Raw genomic sequence first — 20,627 nt, forward strand, 5'->3', positions numbered from 1 at the left:
AGAGGTTTCCAACTTTTTTAAAAAAAAGACATCCATTTTCCCCCCACAAAACTTGTACAAAGATCACTTTATAAAAGAGAAAAAAGCAAAGCCGCTTTAGCTTTAATCTCTCTTGGCTTCCACCCTGTTGGGCCCCTAGTGCACTTCAGAGGAACCCTAGGTCTCCAGGAACAAAAACCACTAACCTAGAGAATCAAGTTCAAACTTCCCAGCGAGGTCTGCATGGCCTGTCACTACCTGTCCTTAATTCACACTCCCAGGCTCATTTCCCCCCACTCCCACGCCACGCCTCATTCTCTAAGCTGCTACTCACGAAAGCTCCGAATGTTCAATTTTCTCTCTTTACACAATCTTCCCCTCTCTACCTGGCAAATTAGCATTCATTCTTGACAATATAGTATAAATGCAACCTTCCTCCTTCATGAGCCATCTTTACTCCCTTCTCTTTGATCCACAGCACTTATACTATCATTATTATTATAGCACTTACCATACTGTTTATATGGCTGTCTTCGCTAAACTGAACATTTAAAGAACAAGGTCACACTTTATTCCTCTTGGGATCCCTGGCTCATGCCGGTACAAGGCAGCTGGCAGGTGTTTGATGAACTTGATAGATTTTAACGCTATAAATTAAACTTCAAATATGCTTACACTGTAATCAAGTAATGCTATGTACTAATCTGTGTGTGTGTGTGTGTGTGTGTGTGTGTGTGTACATCCCCACACAAAAATATATGTATGCTAGATGCTAACAGATAGGCAGGACAAAGGAGGACTTGGTTAGAGCTTGAAGCACGATGTTTAATGGAATTAAACATTCTCTCATTTCCTTTTTTATTGTTGAGAAGTGGTGGCAATAGCAAATAGGAGATAGACACTCCCAGGGTAAGTCTAGAACACCGAAACAGGAGAAAAAGTTTCCCTCTCTTATTTCAATATAATCTGTTAATGACATCTTTTTAAAACTTAAAGCATATGATTTGACGACACCTCAAGCACTGACTATAAACTCTATCTCTAAATGTCACTCGTACTAATAAAATGCAAGTTCTCTATTCATAAGTGGATTTACTGAACCTCACCTTTCTCATTTGTAGGTAGCACTTCTGGTTGCCAGTGAATTTTGGGAACAGGGAGATCTGGAGAGAACAGTGCTGCAGCAACAACCAATTGTAAAGACCTTGCCATAAAAATCCATAAAAATTATTGGGACAAATCAGTCTGTTTTGTTCACTAAATCTTAGAATCCTATCTTAAAAGGATTTATTTCTCTTTCTAGCCCATGATGGACAGAAACAAAAAAGATGAACTACCCAAACTTCAAGTTGGATTTATTGATTTTGTTTGTACTTTTGTATATAAGGTGAGTAAACAAATTACTTGAATGAAATTTATAATCATTTGGATGGGAATTTTTCTTTCAAACTGTAACCAAAATAAAAGTCACCCGCATGGAAAACCATTGGGGGTGTCATAGTTTCTCTAATGCAGTTTGAGGTTTTACGTTAATCTCCTTCAGGGGCAGAATAAAAGGTGCGAGAACTCAGATGTGAGCAAATTGAACAGATTTACTTAGGCAGGCAGGAAAGACAGCACCTGTCTTTTCCAGTCTTCAAAGGCACCAAGTTAAGCTAATCCTAGCAGCTCCAAGCACTGTAATATTTCCTTACAGCTTCTTCTCTGCATATGAAAAATACTGAAAATCAACTTTATAATTTAAATAGTTTCTGACCTAAAATTCTCTCTAGGAGTTCTCACGGTTTCACAGTGAAATCACACCTATGCTGAATGGTCTTCAGAATAACAGAGTAGAATGGAAAACCCTAGCCGATGAGCATGATGCAAAGGTGAAAGAAATTGAAGAGATGAAAAAGCAGGAAGAAGAAAAAGGAAACACAATGGAAAAAGGTTAGATGGAATCTCTTTGTGCTTCGTTTAGTAGGCAGAAGTCAGGTTGAGCTTAACGTCACATGACAAAGGCATAAAAAGTAAATGCAAACAGGGAACCAGCCTTACTGGTGCAGACTCATAATTATGAGAAGTTAATTAGTGGTTTTCAAGTTTTTTCCCCCCAAACAAGATCTTACGTATAACTCCAGATAGAATTGACTGATCCAGTTGAAGTAGTTAGAGCTAGGCTTCTTCACTCCTCTAGACGGTGGCTCCTGAGATGCCTCTGCAGAACATTGGTTTTTTAAGAATAATTTGAAAACCACAAAGTCTGTGGGACCAGAGCTAGGTGGGAAAAGTTTTAGTCATGATGTTACCACAGCATTAGCTCTGAGACTTTGGGCAACTTGCTTAAACTCTCTGGGCTTAATATTCTTCTCTATCTGATAATATTTCACATATCTCCAGCTAAAGGAAGCCTTACATGTAAAGTTAAGCCGGCCAGCTGAGTGGGGTGACTTGAAGGATACTTCAAGATTTTGCCTGTTACTCCCAAATATCTCCACATGGTGCTATTTTTCGTGGCATGAAATTTCTACTCCTGAAGTCAATCAGGTTTAACAGTTTTCAGAAAGCCTCTGTTAAAATGCTTAGGGCCAACTATTAGTTCATCAAATGACCAAATGGCATCTTGAAAGTGGAATGCTAATTTTTGTCTCAAAAGTTTAGTACTCTAAAGGTTTTTTCTAAGGAATTCTTATTGTTTAACAAATCTTCTCTATGTGGAAAGCCCTTTTAAAAAGATACAACATTCCTTTTAGATGGTTTTATTGTGTACAGTGGTATTTAAAAAAAATTATACAGCAAGTATTTTCCTTAAGAATTAAGGATATCCTTCAACAGAATAAAAACAGCAGTTTCGGACTCCATTGATTTCCATTCACTATGTATTTATTGGGTGTCTACTCCGTATAAGGCCCTGTGTTAGGCCCTGGGGAAAGACGGGGTCCTAATCTCAAAGAGCTTACCATCTGGTGGGAGAGTTAGACATTCATCAGTCAATGCACAACTGATGATCTAACTGTAACTGTGAGGGTCAGAGAAAGTATGGGGCAGAGGGAAGGCTTTCCTGAAGGATGCTTATGCTGAAGTCTCAAGACAGTTAGCTTTGGCTAACCACAGAAAGGACGGGTTGGAGAGGAAAAAAAGGAACCGAATACGCACAAAGGCATTGAAGTGTAATTGAAGAATCTGAAAACTGGTGTAGCTGGAGTGCAGAGGGCAAGGAGGGCAAAGCACCAGACACAGCTGGTGGTGGAGGCAGCTGCAGGTAGTGCATTGCCTTGAAGGCCTGGCTAAGGATTTCACAGTCTTCCACAGTCACTACAGGGACTTAAACAGGAAAGTGGTAAAATCCGGTCTGCACTTCAAAACGGTAAGTGATTTTTAGTGAGCAAGTGAAAAGCAAGGGTATTTCTTAGTACTATTAAATTTAACCTTTATCTCAATTTTATGACGAAGAGACTATCAGGTCCTTTGAGTGGCTCCTGACATTTCTTTTAGTATTGGATATGGATCTTCTATAGTTTTACATAAAAATTCACTTCTGTATATTTTTTCTACTACATTGAGTTCTTAGTGGACTAAGAACATCATTTTGTATCCCCAGGCATCAAGCTTTGTGCATCAAGCTTTGTGCATCAAGCTTAGATTTCCAGGTTGCATAGTCTCAGCGAGAAACTGAGATATTAACTGGCTAACCATTTATCAGATTTTTTTTTTAATGGATCAATCTTGAATATGATTCAAGTTTTTAAACGGTCAAACCCTTAGTACTTGCTATAGGTTAAAATTACTATGCAGGCTATTAAGGTGACACTAATATCATAAGGGTTAGAATAGAAACACTATATATCCACTGACTCCTAATAATACTGCTTTTCTCACTTTTACTAGCTGCTGAAGACTCAGGAGGTGGTGTTGATGACAAAAAGTCCAAAACATGTCTAATGTTATAATCCAATGCGTCTAAATTTCAAATATCATTTTACTTTTGAAGAAAACTAAAAAACATTCGAAAGAACGTCAGCAAATTTCATTTAGCAAACCATCAAGTAACAGAGTAAAAGAATCTTCAGAAAAACTACCCTGTGACTATCAAAATATATATCACTAGCCTGAAAACCCTGAGGATAAAATAAAATTCAACAAAAGTGAAAAATAAGACAAAAATAGGTGTATTTTTGGTGCCAATTTATTTTAAAGTAATAAATATGCAATCCTGAAACTAGTTACAAATTCTTTTTTTAAAAGTTATTAATTGGGGCCGGCCCCGTGGCGCACTTGGGAGAGTGCAGCGCTTGGGAGCGCAGCAGCACTCCCGCCACTGGTTCGGATCCTATATAGGAATGGCAGGTGCGCTCACTGGCTGAGCGCGGTGCGGGCGACACCACGCCAAGGATTGCGATCCCCTTACCGGTCAGAAAAAGACAAAAAAAAAAAATAAGTTATTAATTGTATTTATTTGCTAAGAATGCCATAACAAAGCACCACAGACTGGGTGGCTTAAACAACAGAAATTTACTTTCCCATATTTCTGGAGGCGACAAGTTCAAGATCAAGGTGTTGGCAGGGTTGGTTTCTCATAAGGCTTCTCCGCATGGTTTGTAGATAGCAATCTTTTCCCTGAGTCTTCACATGGTCTTCCCTCTGTGTGTGTGTCTGTGTCCTAATCTCTTCTTATAAGGAAACTAGTTATATTGGACTAGGGCCCATCCATGGGACCTCACTTTAATCTTAATTACTTTGTTAACACACCTGAACTCCAAATATAGTCACATTATGAGATACTGGGGATTAGAACTTTAGCATATAAATGGGGGGGTGGAGGGCACAATTCAGCCCGTAACATTCATAATTGTGATTCATACATCAAACCACTTCCTCAACTAAAAATCTCTCAATATGTCTGAACATAAGAGTAAATACAGTATAGAAACAAAGAAAAAAGAATGTCAAATGTTATTGCATCTGAAATGCTAATTATCTCTCTTCTCTACTTTTTAACACTTAATAATGGAACGATAGAGATCACACCTTTTGGCAGTTTATAAAAACTATGTCTTTGTCCTATGCATCCCCCCTTCAAAGTCTGAAATCAGTTATTGTGTTAAGCGCAACTAAGAATATTCTTTTAATGTTCAGAACTATTCTTCTAATTGAAAGAACTTTTGATTTATAAGAAAATAATCAGATTGGATTATTGGATAATATTCTTTTAATGTTCAGAACTATTCTTCTAATTGAAAGAACTTTTGATTTATAAGACAATAATCAGATTGGATTATTGGATAATCCTAATGCAAATTAAATCAGCTAATAAATACTATGCATTATTAAGAAGCATGAGACTTGACTATGCAAGAACTTCATTAACAAAAGCAGTTTGGAAAGACTTCAACTGAGATTACTTTTTAAGAACAATTAATAGAACTATTTACCAGGAAATCTAGATATTAAATTGTCAAGAGAAACTAAGAACAAACAACTACTTCTACTACATAGTGTATGAGTGTCTGGATATCAGAAAAATTTAAGATTTCTTCCTTTACTTATCTATAATCATAGAAGAAACTGGAAAACAGAACATATAATAATATTTATGCCATATATTTTCCCAGCTTTTTGTCAAAAGATATCTAAATTATAATGAATTGAATTGAAGATCTATGAACCTCAAATATGTCTTGTTATACACAAGATAATGTTCAAATTTTAAGCAGCCAAGAAATAAATCAATGTTTGTGATATTTTTACAAGTTAGGTCTTAGAATCACAATTGCTTCTTTCATATTAGCATATAAAGTTCATGAGGAGGGATTTTTGTCTATTTTTTCTGTTTTGCACACAGCTCTATCTTGGCACCTAGAGTAGTGCCCAGCACAAGGTAGGCACTCAGTAAATACTGAATGAATGATATTTTGAATAAATGTTATAATAAATAGGTAAAAATGAGGAATGGCTGTAAGTCAAAATATACACTCAAATGAGCGTTGTTTATTAAAGTCATCATCTTACACTCAAATGAGTGTTTTTATTAAAGTCATCATCTCTGGTAAGTGATGCACATATTCCCTTATTTCTATTGCTTCAAATAATTTTGAAACTTCTACGATCACTATTATTTTAGAAACCACATAGAAAACTCTATTCCTTTAAGATTTACATAATTTTGGACCCCAAAATATCAATCAGTTCAGACAACTTCCCCTCTTCAGTCACAGAGATTGAATGGAGGGTAGAAACGTGTCACCAATAAAGGTTTGCCAAATACATGAACTTTGCTTAAAAGCAAGTATAAGAAAGCAGGACTTCAAACGCCCAGACCAATGGTCTGTGGACCACCACTGACTATACTATAACAAAGTTTGAGAAAGGTATGCAAGAGAATTAATCTTTAAACTCATCATCTTAGAGGCCATTTCAAAGACTCCTTAAAAATATGACTCCCATTATCCGCCATCAGGTATGAATAGATTAAGAGCTGTGATTTTCTATAATGATCTAAATTTGTAAATGAACTTGATGTCATTAACCATATTTGCAATATCAAACACACGGGTCTATTTTTAAAGGGTCTTTACATATTCTTCCTAGTTATCATTTAATTTTGCAGGAATTTTATTTTCTGATGACCACTAAACTATTAATATATTTTTATCATAAGAATGATAAAAATATATTACCACTAATATTAATTTTGCTGCTGGATATTTCAAATACTTTTTCCTCATAACTCAAGATTCCTTTTTATTCACTATAAGGAGTTAGATGGAAAAAAACAATTTCTTCAAGGAATGAAGAGACTTTCAAACACTGTTTAACATTAATAAATCCAACACTGATTTAGTGTTTTCTGATAGAAGTTCTGAAATGATTACATAATTATTTCCTAGATGGTTCCTCTATAGCAAGGACCAGCACAGTGCCTCACACATGATAGAAGCCTGATAAATATTTGTGCAATTAATGAACAAATATATAATAAAAGAAAAATTTCTGGTTTTTAAAAATAAGACACTAAATAAATTACTTATCTTGTAGTTTAATGCCAATCATTCCATGTTTAAATGTCATTTAAAACAGTTTATCCTCAATAAAATAATTTGGTGTGCTAAGATCATTTTCTACTTGTGTCCTCTTTCTTATTTACCAAGTCAGGCATCTTCTCCTTTATCTATCCATCTATTTGCTCTTTATAAAAGTGGGTCTTTACCTTTTTTAAAAAAATCAATAAATCCTTTTGAAAATTTGATTTGTGAAAATTTGAAACTTATGGATCCATTCCCCAAAAGACATACATGGACACAGAAGTTTACGCATAGAGTCAAGGAGGGCTTGGATCTCCTGAAGCACATCCATGAACCCTTGAGAGTATGACTCAAAGTTAAGAAGTTATATTTTAGTATATCCCTGCATATAAGTGTATATCCATATTTACATGATTGTATCTGAGACAAGCTCTATGTAGTCTTCTTTTTCCTGTCTCACAGAAACAAATCCTGAAAATATTCATCAAATTCTTCTTCCCTATTTAAAAGAAAAAGTATACATATTGATTAAAATAGAGTAAAAACAATTAGTAGGTGACATTATATGAGATTAATAAAAATAAAATACTTTAATTTGACATATAGACTGATTCCTCTAAATGTTAATATATTTCCATGTTCAGCCATCAAATAATTCTTAGTTTCCAGAATACTCATAACTATACCCAGATTGATTAAAACTAAAATATTTTATATGTTAGCACCCCTCACTAAGATTCTGCTTTGAAGTACTTTGTGGAATGTCATTGCTTCTCTTTACTTTTTGGTTTAATTTATATCTTCTCTGTTCATTCTCATATAAAACTATAGTCTGCTCAAGAGAAGAATGAAAAAGAAACTATTTTTAAGGAAAAATACAAATCTTACTCCTAGGAATGGGGAAAATCTGCTTAAGCTGTAGTTTTTTATTACTTTGTATTATATTTATTTGCAGAAGTAAAGATTATATCTAAAACAAAGAACTATGAAAGGAGATATTAATTTAGATTATAATATATCAAATACTATGAAAACTGTAAAGTACTAAATAAATCTTAGTGCTGGGAGCCAGACTGATAAAGTGGAAACAGCACAGGCTTTCAAGTTAGACAGTGTTAAATCCTAGCTGTCACTTATTAGCTATGTGAGCAAGTTACTTATCTTCTCTGAACTCAGTTTCCTTATCTGTAAAATGAAGATTACATTCCCTTATAGAGTTTTTGTGAGGATTAAATGAATGCATGGTTGCTTTTCCTCCTTCTGGGAATAGGAAATCAAGCTGGATAGTAAAAATTAGACAGCCTACCAGTCTCTTTAGAAAATGTTCTTTCAGGTCATTTATTCATAATAGGACTCTATCATTTGGTTTTAAATAATTGAGAATGCATAAACTCATCACAACTATGTTCAAATTTAAACAAGAACTTAATTACAGAATCAAATCAAATTGATTAAGGAATTACCTGCAATTTGGCATTCCCCATGCTACAGTTTCTTTTCCCTAGCATGACAGCAAACTATAGTAGGATTTTTAAAATTATAGTAAGATCTTAAATGAAATTGGTCGAATCTCTGTGCGAACTCAAGTGCTCAGAACTTGATTCATGTCAAAAAAAATTGAATACATAAAGAGTATGTATCAGGAAAGCTTTCTTTCGGAGGATTTACTCATGTATCTTTATTGCCTAAAAAGATGAGTTGACTCTAAAACCTGTCCTTCTCAGTTATAAAGCTCTTCAAGGGGAAGTGCCCAATAGATGGCTGGGAGTTTGGTTAATAGTTCAGATTAGACAGCCATATTTTATTTACAGCAATAATAATCTGATCTATAATAACCATACTTTCAGTAATTATTTAGTTGAAAATTAAAAAAAGGTTAAGGTTATAGAAAAAGAGAAAAAGTAATCTTGCTTATTAAAAACTTCTTTTCGGGACAGCCCGTGGCTCACTTGGGAGAGTGTGGTACTGATAACACCAAGGATATGGGTTTGGATCCCTATATAGGGATGGCTGGTTAGAGCGTGGTGCTGACAACACCAAGCCAAGGGTTAAGATCCCCTTACTGGTCATCTTTAAAAAAAAAAAAACCTTCTTTTCAACACACCCAAATTCTATTACATTAAAAACATATAATTAGCAAAATGCTTTATAATCAGTTTAAATTAATGAATTATAATTGATTCAACAGGTCTCTTTCTATTCTGAACCAATATGCCTAGGAATTGACAAAATGGGACTAAAATTTATTAAGTGGTTACTTTATTTGTAGGTATTGTACGAGGTAATTCACCTCCTTTGTTTCATTTAATCTTCACAATAAACTCTGTGGTATTATTATTTGGTAGGTGTCATTTATACCCTTTTAATAGATTAAAACATCCCAGTATAAGACAAGAGCTGATAGCTTTCCAGCCCACACCTATGCAGCATTTCCTCTTCCATCCCAGAGCAGAGAACAACGAGTGCACTGAGTTATCTGTATTTTAGGGGCTAAAGTAGGTGTTGGCAAGTACACTTCTACATCCCTATAAATCTTCAAGGGGCTCCTCTGTTTCGATTTATGATGATCACAGTATCATGGAATAGGCTGCTCTGGATGCTAGTAAACAGCACTCTCTGAAGGAATCCAAGCAAGGACCAGAGGTTCATCTGTTAAATGGGCTGATGAAAGATTTATTCGCCATGAGGAAGCTGGACACAAAAACTCTCATCTTACCAAGCTAAGCAGTCCTTGGCATTAAACAGATATTCATGATGGCTATGGTAATAGCTTCCTAAACTGATTTAAAGGGCATGTATTTAAATAAATAAATAAATAAATGATATGTCTTATCTGTTAATATGAGCACTTACTGTGATTTTTCATCTGTCTCTGGTAGTGGACCCTTCCAAAGTTCAGATTCTGAAGCACTTTCTTCCTCATCAGAGTTTCCTGTTCATTTAACAGAGATTTTTTTTTAACGTATTATATTTAAAGCACATTTTGAACTACTCACTAATGCAATTTAAATTAACTTTGGATTTAAATGCAATTTAGATTTAACTTTTATGGCTCTCCAAAAATTTAATTCACTCTCCCAGATACAGTAAATTCTTTTAAAAATAAATGAATAAGCTGAGAGATACCAAAGAATCTCAGCAAAAAGGCCAAGGATTTAAAGTCTCATGAAAGACTTCTCTAAGTCACACTGAGTTGAAGTAGCAATACAAAGGAATTATCTCTTGCAACTGTCTTTGATTTAGTTTCTTCTTTTTCTTGGTCATACAAGACATGCAAGTTAAGATTTTTGCGGAGAGCATAATTACATTAGGATCTGGACCTCAACAACTGAGCTGATATGTAAGACCAGCTTGTTAAATTATTTTTAAAAATTTGTCAGACATTTTTTAAAACTAATGTTGATTACATTAATTAGAAGATGCCTGTTTCAGGGAAGAAACAGGCGTTCTCATACATTGTTGGGAGTGAAAATTCTGTAAACCTTTTTCTTCAGGAAAATCTGGTAATACAGATCAGTTTAAAACATATGCCCTTTGACCAGCAATACTGCTTTTAGGAATTTGATTATTTACTTAGAAAAAATAAGCACCTCAGATACATATGTACAAAGATGTGCATTGTATAACAACAACAACAAAAGAAAACCTAAATCCCCACCAATCAGTGATTAAGGATTGGTTAAATAAATATTATACATACAGATATTAGGATATCTATATGAATTGCCATGGAAAAAGTCCATGTTATATCAAATTTTTAAAATGTTACAGAAAGTATGCATAATACAATCTGATTTATGTCAAAAATATTATATATTTGTTATATATATATATATATATATATATATATATATACATACAAATTTATATATGTATTTTAAGTTTGTAAGAACCAACCAAGCAGTGATTATATTACCTATGGGCCTGGGATACTTTTACTTTCTACTTTAAAATTTCCAGATTTTAAAATACATGTTTATTGTTTGTATTGTAAACAATGAGCATGTATTTTAAAATCAGTAAAAACAATAAAGATACTTCCAATTTGAAAACATAACAAAACAGACATGTTTCAAGTGAATCGCCTTATATTAGTCAACTGAAACTTATGAAATACTGAAAAATGTATTATTGGGCAATAAAATTACATTCTACAAACTACATTAGCAAACAATTCCTCTCCAATAATGACCATTACTCTAAAAAAGAACTGACACGAATCTGACTTGTCAAAACAGAATGTCCCTTAGTTAAACAACACAAAAATAAAGCAGCATTGATTTGCCACAGTGGTTCTAGCCTTTTACCTGTTGGACTTTGATCCTTGAATCAACATGTGTCTGAACTTTGGTCCTAACCAAATCTATTCTGACACTAATTCTAACAAAAATGGCCAAAAGGTGGTAGCGGGGGTTTATTTCTAATGATTTACAAGTAAATGATAAAATTTTAAAGCCTTAAGAACAACATTCCTGCTCAATGACAGCTATCACTGAAACTGCCATTGTCCCAAATTGTTAATGTGAGAAGAATAAAAGTCCTCTATTCCTATTTTTATGAAAACTCAGTAATATAAGATAAAGAAAGCACAGAAAAACTAATTAGGCCTAATAAAGTTATCACTATGGTGTTACTCTCCTAATGATGTCAGAAAACAAAACCTACAAGGCCTTTAAAAGCCAGCAGATATTCAAAAGGCCTTACCACCACCTGTTCTCTTGTTCCCTCCTAAGAATACTTCCCACACGCCAGCTTTCCTATACCAGTCTTCTGATACCAGACAATCCAACTTCACTAAAATATCAAATCAGTTTAGAGTAACATTATAAAATAACTCTCTTTGAAAGAGTACCCACTGGAAAACTGGCCAAATATCCTTAGAGAATCAGGTCTGCAAGACTGGTACTAAAAGACCTTTAAGGTCCCTTACAACCTATGAATCTCTAATATCCTGGTTCCCTGAGGGGGAGATACTACAAATCATTGCTATGATAACCTGCCAGAGGTGGGAGGGGTGTACTGAAGGAACTAACAACTGGCAGAATGGGCGATACAAAATGATGCTCTTAGAGCATCAGTGTCAAATCCATGCAGTACTTATTGGCAAGTGGAGATCAGAACTGAAGTCACTGACTCTCTGAGTTGAAGGAGAATCTGAAGTTCTTTTAATACAGCCCTATCCAATGAATGTTTCTCTCACTGCAACACCACCAATAAAAAGCGGCCATCCAATTTATGTTTGAACACTCACTACTTCCTGAGGCAGCCCATTCCTCATTCCTTTTGTCAGACAGTACTAAGTGACAAGTTTTTCCTAAAATTAAGGCAAAAATCTGTCTTTAGGCAATTTTTATCCATAGACTCTAGTTCTGATAATCAGAGTCACCAAAAATAAGTCTCCTATCTAGTAGCAGCCTTGCAAATATCTATGGTTTCCATGTCCACCTCCTCACCTCTTCCCTCCCATCCCTTTACTTTTCTCCAAGCTAAACATCTGCAGTTCCTCGAGCATTCTTCCTAAGATACCATTTCAAATTCTCTCAACACCTCAATTGCTCTCTTTTTGATCTACATCAAATTTTCAATGTTCCCTTTACAGTGTGGTGCCTAAAACTGCATACAATTTTCCCTATATATGCTTTGGATAATGAAAGCAGGTCTCTATCATCCTGTTTTTCGTGGATATTACATGATGCCTAATAACTTGCCCTACTGAAGAAATGGCAAATATCTCCAATAATCATGATAACAAATGGACAGTTCAGATTTTTAGATTTAACTTTTCATCAATTCCAGAGAACAAACACAGAAACTGTTCAATGTCTGGTATTTTTCCTTACTCTTATATTAACAATAATAGCTACAGGACTGACTTTGTGTCAGTACATACTTTATACATGTTTTCTCATTTGATTCTAATAATAATCCAACAAAATAGGTCTCTTTATATTCATTTACAGACAGAAGTGAGACACAGATCAAATCATTTAATGTGGATGTGTATAACATATCTGCCAAAATTGGGGTATAAAGAGTAAAGTTACATTTGATTTACTGATGAACAGTTATTCATGACATAGACAAAAGGGCATAGACTTTGGAATTATAAACCTGTGTGAATCCCAATGCTCTCATTAACTATTTGGCCTTGGACGATTTCCTTAAATTCTCTGGTTCTCAGGAGATCTAATGTATAGCATGGTGACTACAGGCAACAGTACTGTATTGCATACTTGAAATTTGTTAAGAGGGTAGCAAATCATCAAGTTGTACACTTTAAATATGTACAATTTTAAAAATTGGGTTTCTTCATAAAAAAATTCTGTGGGTCTCGATCTTCTCATCTATAAAATGGGATATGCCCCTTACGAAGATTAAATGACATAACACAAATAAAGCACATGACATTGTGGTTGACAAAGAAGGCAATCAACAAATGCAATTTAAAATTCTTTTTCCCCATAGAAACTGAGTTTTTATCCGTGGATTGGGTTTTAATAATCTATATGTTAAATGGGTTAAGAATATTATACAAATGGACATAAAAGATAGAAATAGCAAAAGTTAAGGCCTGAAATTGCCAAGACCATCTAAGACAGATCACTGATTATCTGAGAAGATATCAGGGGCAAACCAGGCAAACCAGAACAATGTACTGTACATGTCTCCTTGCTACGGTAAATGGCTTTCTGGTTGCCTAACTACTAGCAGACCATCTGGAGGTGGATAATTTGTTTCTCCAAGTGCCAAACTAAGCTAGAGGTTCTTCAGATTGGGTACAGTATTCACTCCTTTCCTACAATTCCATTTTTTCATTATTAAAAAATATTTTAGGGAAAAAGGTCTTAACTCACTGATTTATATTCATTCTTTCATTTCTCTCCCCTCCTTCTCCCTCCCAGTCCTTCTCCCCAGCCCTCTAAATCCTCCCCCATCTCCCAGAAATAGCCCTAAATCTCCTCTTTTACCTCTCCTCAGCTAGGTTAAACTTCATTCATGTTATATTCCTAAACTAGAGGAATACCTCCATTGTTAGCACCCCTCATTAAATTTTTAAAGAACAAACATCTTAAATTTTCTATTTTTCTCACTGAAAAATTCCTGATTATTAAACACTTAAAATTTTTCCTTAAGACTTACACTTGAATGCTAATAGGGTTTATATTTGAGTGGTGGGATTTGGAATAATTATCACACTTTTTTCCTGAATATACATTACTTTGCAATCAGAAAAAAAAAATCTTAAATTCTTAAGTTTATAAATATCCAAGTAAGCCTAGATATCTCAAATTTCTAAATTTCTATGGAATAAGTCCAGCTATTATAAAATGAATTAGATATGCTACTGAATTAAGCCTATTGCAAATCTTTAAGAAATTCAAAATTGTATTACTGTTGAGATTTGAAGCTACTGTTTGTTATATCACAAATGGATAACCTCCACCCCACAGAAGATGCTTCTCTCAAAACTGCCAGGGAAAAGCTGAACACTTTCCAAATTCTTTATTATCTTATTATTTTATGGGTACAAATTCTCATTATCTTATGAGTACAATTAATCACGCTATTGGTCATTTCACTCTTTGGTTTGGTTGTTAGGAAGAAGAGTGATCTACCTTTGCAATTACACAAGACTTGCTGGTGTACATTTGTCTGTATCAATTTTACCTCTAGCTTTACATTGCGATTCTACCTTATTTTTCAGGTGTTCTGATTTTTTTATCTTAAGAAGTCTTATTTTATTGTACGTATTTTTGTAAGTCATTGTGGGTACTTCTTGGAATGGTGCAGAGAAAAAATAATAGAATTCACATCATATATTCAATGAAATCCAATCTGTTTCGATCCAAGATGGTGAAAACCATAGGACTAATTTAAAAACTAACAAGCAGCAACCAGTTGCCATCATTTTTCTTTCTGGGAAAAAACCACCCACTTTATTGACTCAGTCAAAATTACCAAATGACAGAGATCACTCAGTCTTGTGTAATATAAGCAACATTCCTTAAATCTTAATCTACCCCCCGAATTCCTTTTTCATTGCAACCTCATCCCTCTATTTCTTTTCCTTCACATTTTATGATGCAAAATTGAAAGGTGTATCCATTGCATTTACTGAAGAAAACACTTTTTAAAAATGCTCTCTCTGTACTTAAAATAAGAAAGTTTTAAATGTTCTTCATTAAAGAATAAATCATACACTTTTGGTCTTTCTCCTATGATTTTTCTCATGTAGTACAAAAACAAAAAATAATTCACATCAGAGCAAGATACAATTCATGATAAACCCAAATTGCAAATACTTCAAATTAATATGTTTTTATTAAATAAAGAAATATCTGATACTCACTATTTACAGAATCTTCCAATTTCTTTGACGATGACTGTCCTGAAAAGGGAACAGCACTGTTTTATTAAGTATCATCTTGGGATGGTGCAACAGTTGTAGCTGTAACCAAAATTTTTCCCAATAGTCTAGTTTGCTATCATCTTACAGATAAGCACTACTATTTTCTAATCCTTCATGTTCTTAGTCTTATCTCCCAATTAAAATGTTTGGTTCTTTTAGGCAGGAATTATATTTTGTGCTCTCATATGGCCTGGAATAGCTAACACAAAACTTAAAAAATAATAAGTATATGTAAAAAAAAAACTCATATTGCTAAAAAACAAAACAAAAAAAAAAAAACCCTCATATATTGGCTGCCATATAAGCAATAACTTCTTTTATCTATGGAGATGTTCAACATCTAAAAGCAGTTTACAAATAAACACTCACTTTTCATAATATTTTTTCCAAAGTCATACACAGGTGAGAATTAGTTCTCAGTAACTGATAACACATAGGATTATGTTATAAGACAAAAATCCTCAGCTTCACAATAGTTATCCAATAAAGGAAACAGAAAGTAAAAAGCTTCAATGATCCATTAGCATAATTTTTTAAAAAATCACCACTATGCAGAGCCTCTTGAAATAAAACCTTAGGGGAAATATTTCTGAAAACTGATAAAGTAAAAAGGACAGATTGACAGTGACAATTCCTACAACATCCCTGGATAGGAGGTCTCATAAGCCACAGCTTACGGACCCCGTAAGGCCAAAGAGGGTGCAAGAACTACAGGGAAAGGATACAAGAGATATATTTCTCCGTGTCATCCTCTGATATGAGGAACACGGTATCTGCTTCCAAATATCCAAAGGTCTATAGGTAAAAAAGATGTTAGGCTTACTCTGAGAACTAAGGATCTAATCAGAACCAAAGAGAGGAAGTTGTAGGATTGGGCTAAATACTAAGAGAGACCTGATAGTAATCGTAACTACCTGAAAATGTAAAGGATTATTTTGCGTGGTAGTAGGTTCCTTTTCCCTGGAGGGAAAAGATGTCAAAGCAAAAGCAGAATAACCACGTGACAGACAGCAGTGCTTCTCTCAAACTTTACTGTATATATGAATCATCCTAAGAACCTGTTAGTAGATCTGTAGGGGTCTGAGATTGTACATTACTAAAAAGTTCCCAAGTGATGACAATACTGCTGTCCCGTGGACCATTCTTGAAAAGCAAAACTATAGAATATCCTTTCAATAATGATTCCAGGACTGATTTCTCACATTCCTTTTAACTCTGAGAAACTATGGTTGAATTCACCAATTCACGCAGTCACCTAACATTTATTAAATGCCTACTATGTGGAGAATGCACTGTGTCAGGAATTGGATAATGAATTAAACCAGTCACACAGTCCCTTCCCTCACAGAAAATAAACAAATTATTCCAAGGGTACTATGTATTTCTAAAGGAGAAGTGCAGAGCACTACCGGAATGTGTAACAGGAACCTACCCTTATTTGGAGACATAGGGAGAAGGATGTCAGGAAGGGCCTTCCCAAGGAACTGAGCTAAGCTGAAACCTGAAGGATGAGGTGGCCTTTGTGAAAAAGTGATGGTGACAGGTAAGATCTTGAACTTTCTGCCAAGACAGTCTACCTAAGCCTCTTGTTAGGCCTATACCTGCCAAAGCAGATCAGTTCTCAAAGACAAGCTATTAATCTTTCTTTCTTACTTTTTCTACCCATTCATTCAGCCATCGAAGCCATCCAGTTGTTTATCCATCCATTCACTTATTTAACATTTTCTATGATGGTAACCCGAAGCTATGGGAGTAGATGGGATCACACAGAGAGAACACAGAGAAAGAAGAGACATCTAAGTACTCCTAAGTCTAAGAATGAGTAGGAACTGCAGTCAAAAGAAGCGGTGGAGAGGCCAGAAGATAGGAATAAAATCAACAAAGTAAGCTGTTTTGAGGAGTGTCAACCGTCCAAATGCAGCTGAGATATTAACCATTTATTAATTATTATTCAACTTAGGCCAAATTAAGGTGATGTGCCAAGAAAGAATCACATTAAGATCAAGCTAGTTCCAGATGATCCCAGATAAGAAGATATAAGATACCACATGGTTTTCCTAAAAGTTTGCTAAAATTTTGTTTTTCTGTTTTATATCATAGAAGTTAGGGGGAAAAAAGTTATATTCTAGAGACCCTGTTCTCAAAGACGCTCTGAATAGAGAATAAAGAAACAGATGTCTTATTCCTTGAACTTGTTAAGACAACTGAACAGATATGATGTTGATGGGGGGAGGAGGGAGGGGAGTAAGGAGGAATTAGTAAAGGGACATGAAAATCAACTACATTGAAAGATGAGTTAGGATGAGACTGGGGTTTTAGGAAGACAGAAAGTAGCATCCATGTAACCCCTAGAAAGGAAAGAAACTTGGCATCTTCTGGAAACTGAAAGGCTACGTGGCGGAGAGGGAAAGTGAGGCAGAGAGTGGTGAAAAGTAAGCCTTGTATAGTGTACAGGGGCCAGATCATACATAGCCTTTTGGCTGTGTCCAGGATTTAGGTTATCATCCTAAGAATAATGGGAAACCATTGGTCTATGGACAATGGATTAAAGGAGGGGAGGGAGATGACAAGACAGTGGGGGAACCAGTAAGAAAATATAACAGCAGCCTAAATGAGAAAATATGATGGTCTGTGGTAGACTGAAGAGAATGTGAGAAATATATACTCTCGGGGTAAAACTGGTAGGACTTGGTAACAATAAACAGAAATAATGAAGAGAAAGAAGGTATTAAGGATAATTCCTGGATTTCTGACATTAACTTTTAAGTCAACGAAGGTCATCTACTGAAATATGTAACACTACAGGAAAGACATCTGTAAGGAAGATCACATACATATATATGTAGAATCTGAAGTGTCCAACCCCATCCCTGATCCTGAGTATCCAGTTACCTAATCCTGTTTTGAAGGTACTGAGTAACCTTTCGCAAAGTAAAGATCAGTTCTTTAATATGAAAAATGTAATAATTAATATGGTATCACAGTTATGACCTGAATGCAACAATATTATATAATATGGTAATGAATGCAACGCAAATTTCAAATGATACATTAAATATTTTACCAGCACAGAAGAATACATAAAATTTTAAAAAGTCAAATTAGATTTTTACGTTTATTAGTTAAAATTTACTTTAAATTTTGGAATTGGGAAATGATTAAGACAGAGACAAGAAGGCATTCTGCTTCAAATGTCACCTTTCAATCTTCCTCTCACCATCTATCAATTTTACCAAGTCTACAACTTGGTCATTACTATATATTTGAATATTTTAACTCTACATACATAATTAATATATCATGATATGTAAAAATTTTTTTTAAATGCATGAAAAAGTACAATATAGCTAACGATCTTCATACCTGGAGCAAGGGAGCCCTCTCCTGTCCAAGTATTACATTAACAATGGCTTGAATCTAATTTAATATAGCATTACCTACCTAGTTTAAATCTGACTCACCATAAGTTACAGCCAATTTGACTTTACTTTATTATGGGCTGAAAAAGCAACTAGAAGTAACCTTCATGATAGCTAATTATGTGCCAGGTACTATGCAAATTCCTTAATGAATTATCTCATTCTAAACAATCCTATAAGGTAGGAACTGTTATCGTGACCATTTTAAATATGAAGAAATTGAGGCTTAAAGAGCTTAAGGGCTCCTGAGGAAAAAGTAAGCAGGTAACTGATGGACTGAATTTAATATTTATTTATTAAGTATATGTGCACAGCACCCTGCTAGGTTCTGAGGATACAGATAGTCAATCTCTGTCATTTCAAGAAGCTCATAAACTAGTGAAAAAAACCACACAGATTATAAACAAAATCACAGTGTTATAATTTTATACTGACTTATAGATTATGAGCTGTTTTACAGTGTTCAAAGTACCTTTACATTCTTATTTGATTCTCCACAATAAGCTTGACTAGTATGGAGACCAGCTATTCATATCATCCTACATACATGAGAAAAGTAAAACTCAAGAAGTTCAGTGACTTGTCCAAGGTAACAAGCCTATAGGTGACAAAGCCAGGAATTAGAACACTATTCACAATATTATACTATCTGGCAAAAAATAAATAAAAAACAACCCTGTTCTTAAAACTCCTGTAAGTCACTGTATATTCATATCTAAATTCTTAATCAATTTCAACTATGATAAAATGAAATTCTAAATTCATTCACCAATTAAATACTACATTTGAGATATGGCAGATTATATACTTCATGGTCATAAATGTGAGTAGATACTATATCTTAATTTCCTTTACCTTTATCCTTTTTCTTGGAGTCTTCTGCAGAAAATAATCTGGATTTTTTATGTGATGACTCTTCACAATCTTTTTTGGGTTTATCCTTTCTTTTTTTTGTCTTGATTTCTTTTCTCCTTTATGTTAAACAAGATAAAATTAATGTTAAGTTTTTCAACTGAACTTCACAAAAAATAAAAAACAATTAACAAAAAAATCAGTTAAAGAACTTATTTTTAAAATGTAATTTACATAATAAGGAACCATAAATGGGTTTTTAAGTATTTTAGGTTAGTACATTAATTAAGATAATTCTGTAAGATTATGAAGCCTAAGCATTGAGACAAAGAATTATTTTTTTTAAAGTTCTGTACACAATCTTAGTAAATGTAAATCATAGTTTTACTCATTTCCTCACTTAGCCATTTAAAAGAAAATTACAAAAACAAATCTAATTTCCCTCCACATAATTCATATCCACCTACACACTGAAAAATTACAAACAAGAAGAAACTGCTATAATAGCTATAAACCACCAGTAAATAGAAAATTCTTTTCTTAATAAAAGAATACAGTAAAAGTATAATGGAATAAAGATGGAAGAGGCTTACTGTTAACTCATATGTCAATTTTAGACTATTTATAATTTACACTCTTACTGCTATAGTTTTATCTCTTCTAGGCCAGGTTTACAAGGTTGTCAGTACCAGGGTTGGCAAACAATTAATTTTAATTGCTTAAGGAAAGAAATACTAAATAGGAAAAGGTGATAATGCTGAAATTGGGACTGGCAAGGAGGACAGAGAGACAATGTAGAGGATTACTTTTTAAAAACTTGTTAACAGACCTTGCAAATTAAGGTGTACATACCAAATGCTATCATTCTATATTTAAGGCAATAATCACCCTTGCCTCTTTCACAAGAATCATTTCAATTTTGAAGTTGAGCTCAAAAGTCAAGGTCAAAAACATCTCTGGTTT

The 20,627-nt window shown here is 34.2% G+C and overlaps 2 protein-coding genes across 6 annotated transcripts in view; one reads left to right on the top strand and one right to left on the bottom strand.

The window, feature by feature from the left end:
• Positions 1–3,911, top strand: part of PDE6C (phosphodiesterase 6C) — a 44,367-nt gene extending 40,456 nt beyond the window's left edge. The window contains exons 19-22 of the mRNA XM_063102725.1: positions 1,101–1,175; positions 1,283–1,366; positions 1,752–1,911; positions 3,850–3,911. Coding sequence (XP_062958795.1) covers positions 1,101–1,175; positions 1,283–1,366; positions 1,752–1,911; positions 3,850–3,911 — 381 coding nt within the window. The remainder of the gene's footprint in view (positions 1–1,100; positions 1,176–1,282; positions 1,367–1,751; positions 1,912–3,849) is intronic.
• A 306-nt stretch (positions 3,912–4,217) lies between these two features.
• The window catches only part of LOC134382076 (protein FRA10AC1), a 34,606-nt gene continuing 18,196 nt past the window's right edge, over positions 4,218–20,627 (bottom strand). For 4 of the 5 annotated variants that reach the window (XM_063102231.1, XM_063102234.1, XM_063102230.1 and 1 more), the window contains 4 exons: positions 19,668–19,783; positions 15,334–15,372; positions 9,837–9,915; positions 6,982–7,482 (listed from right to left, as the gene is read on the bottom strand). In XM_063102231.1, the coding sequence (XP_062958301.1) occupies positions 7,440–7,482; positions 9,837–9,915; positions 15,334–15,372; positions 19,668–19,783 (277 nt within the window). In that variant the 3' untranslated portion in view covers positions 6,982–7,439. Of the gene's footprint in view, positions 4,365–6,981; positions 7,483–9,836; positions 9,916–15,333; positions 15,373–19,667; positions 19,784–20,627 lie in introns of those variants that run through there. The other variant, XM_063102232.1, reaches the window with a different exon arrangement.

The sequence above is a fragment of the Cynocephalus volans genome, chromosome 7, assembly GCF_027409185.1.
Source record: "Cynocephalus volans isolate mCynVol1 chromosome 7, mCynVol1.pri, whole genome shotgun sequence".
NCBI lineage: Eukaryota > Metazoa > Chordata > Mammalia > Dermoptera > Cynocephalidae > Cynocephalus > Cynocephalus volans.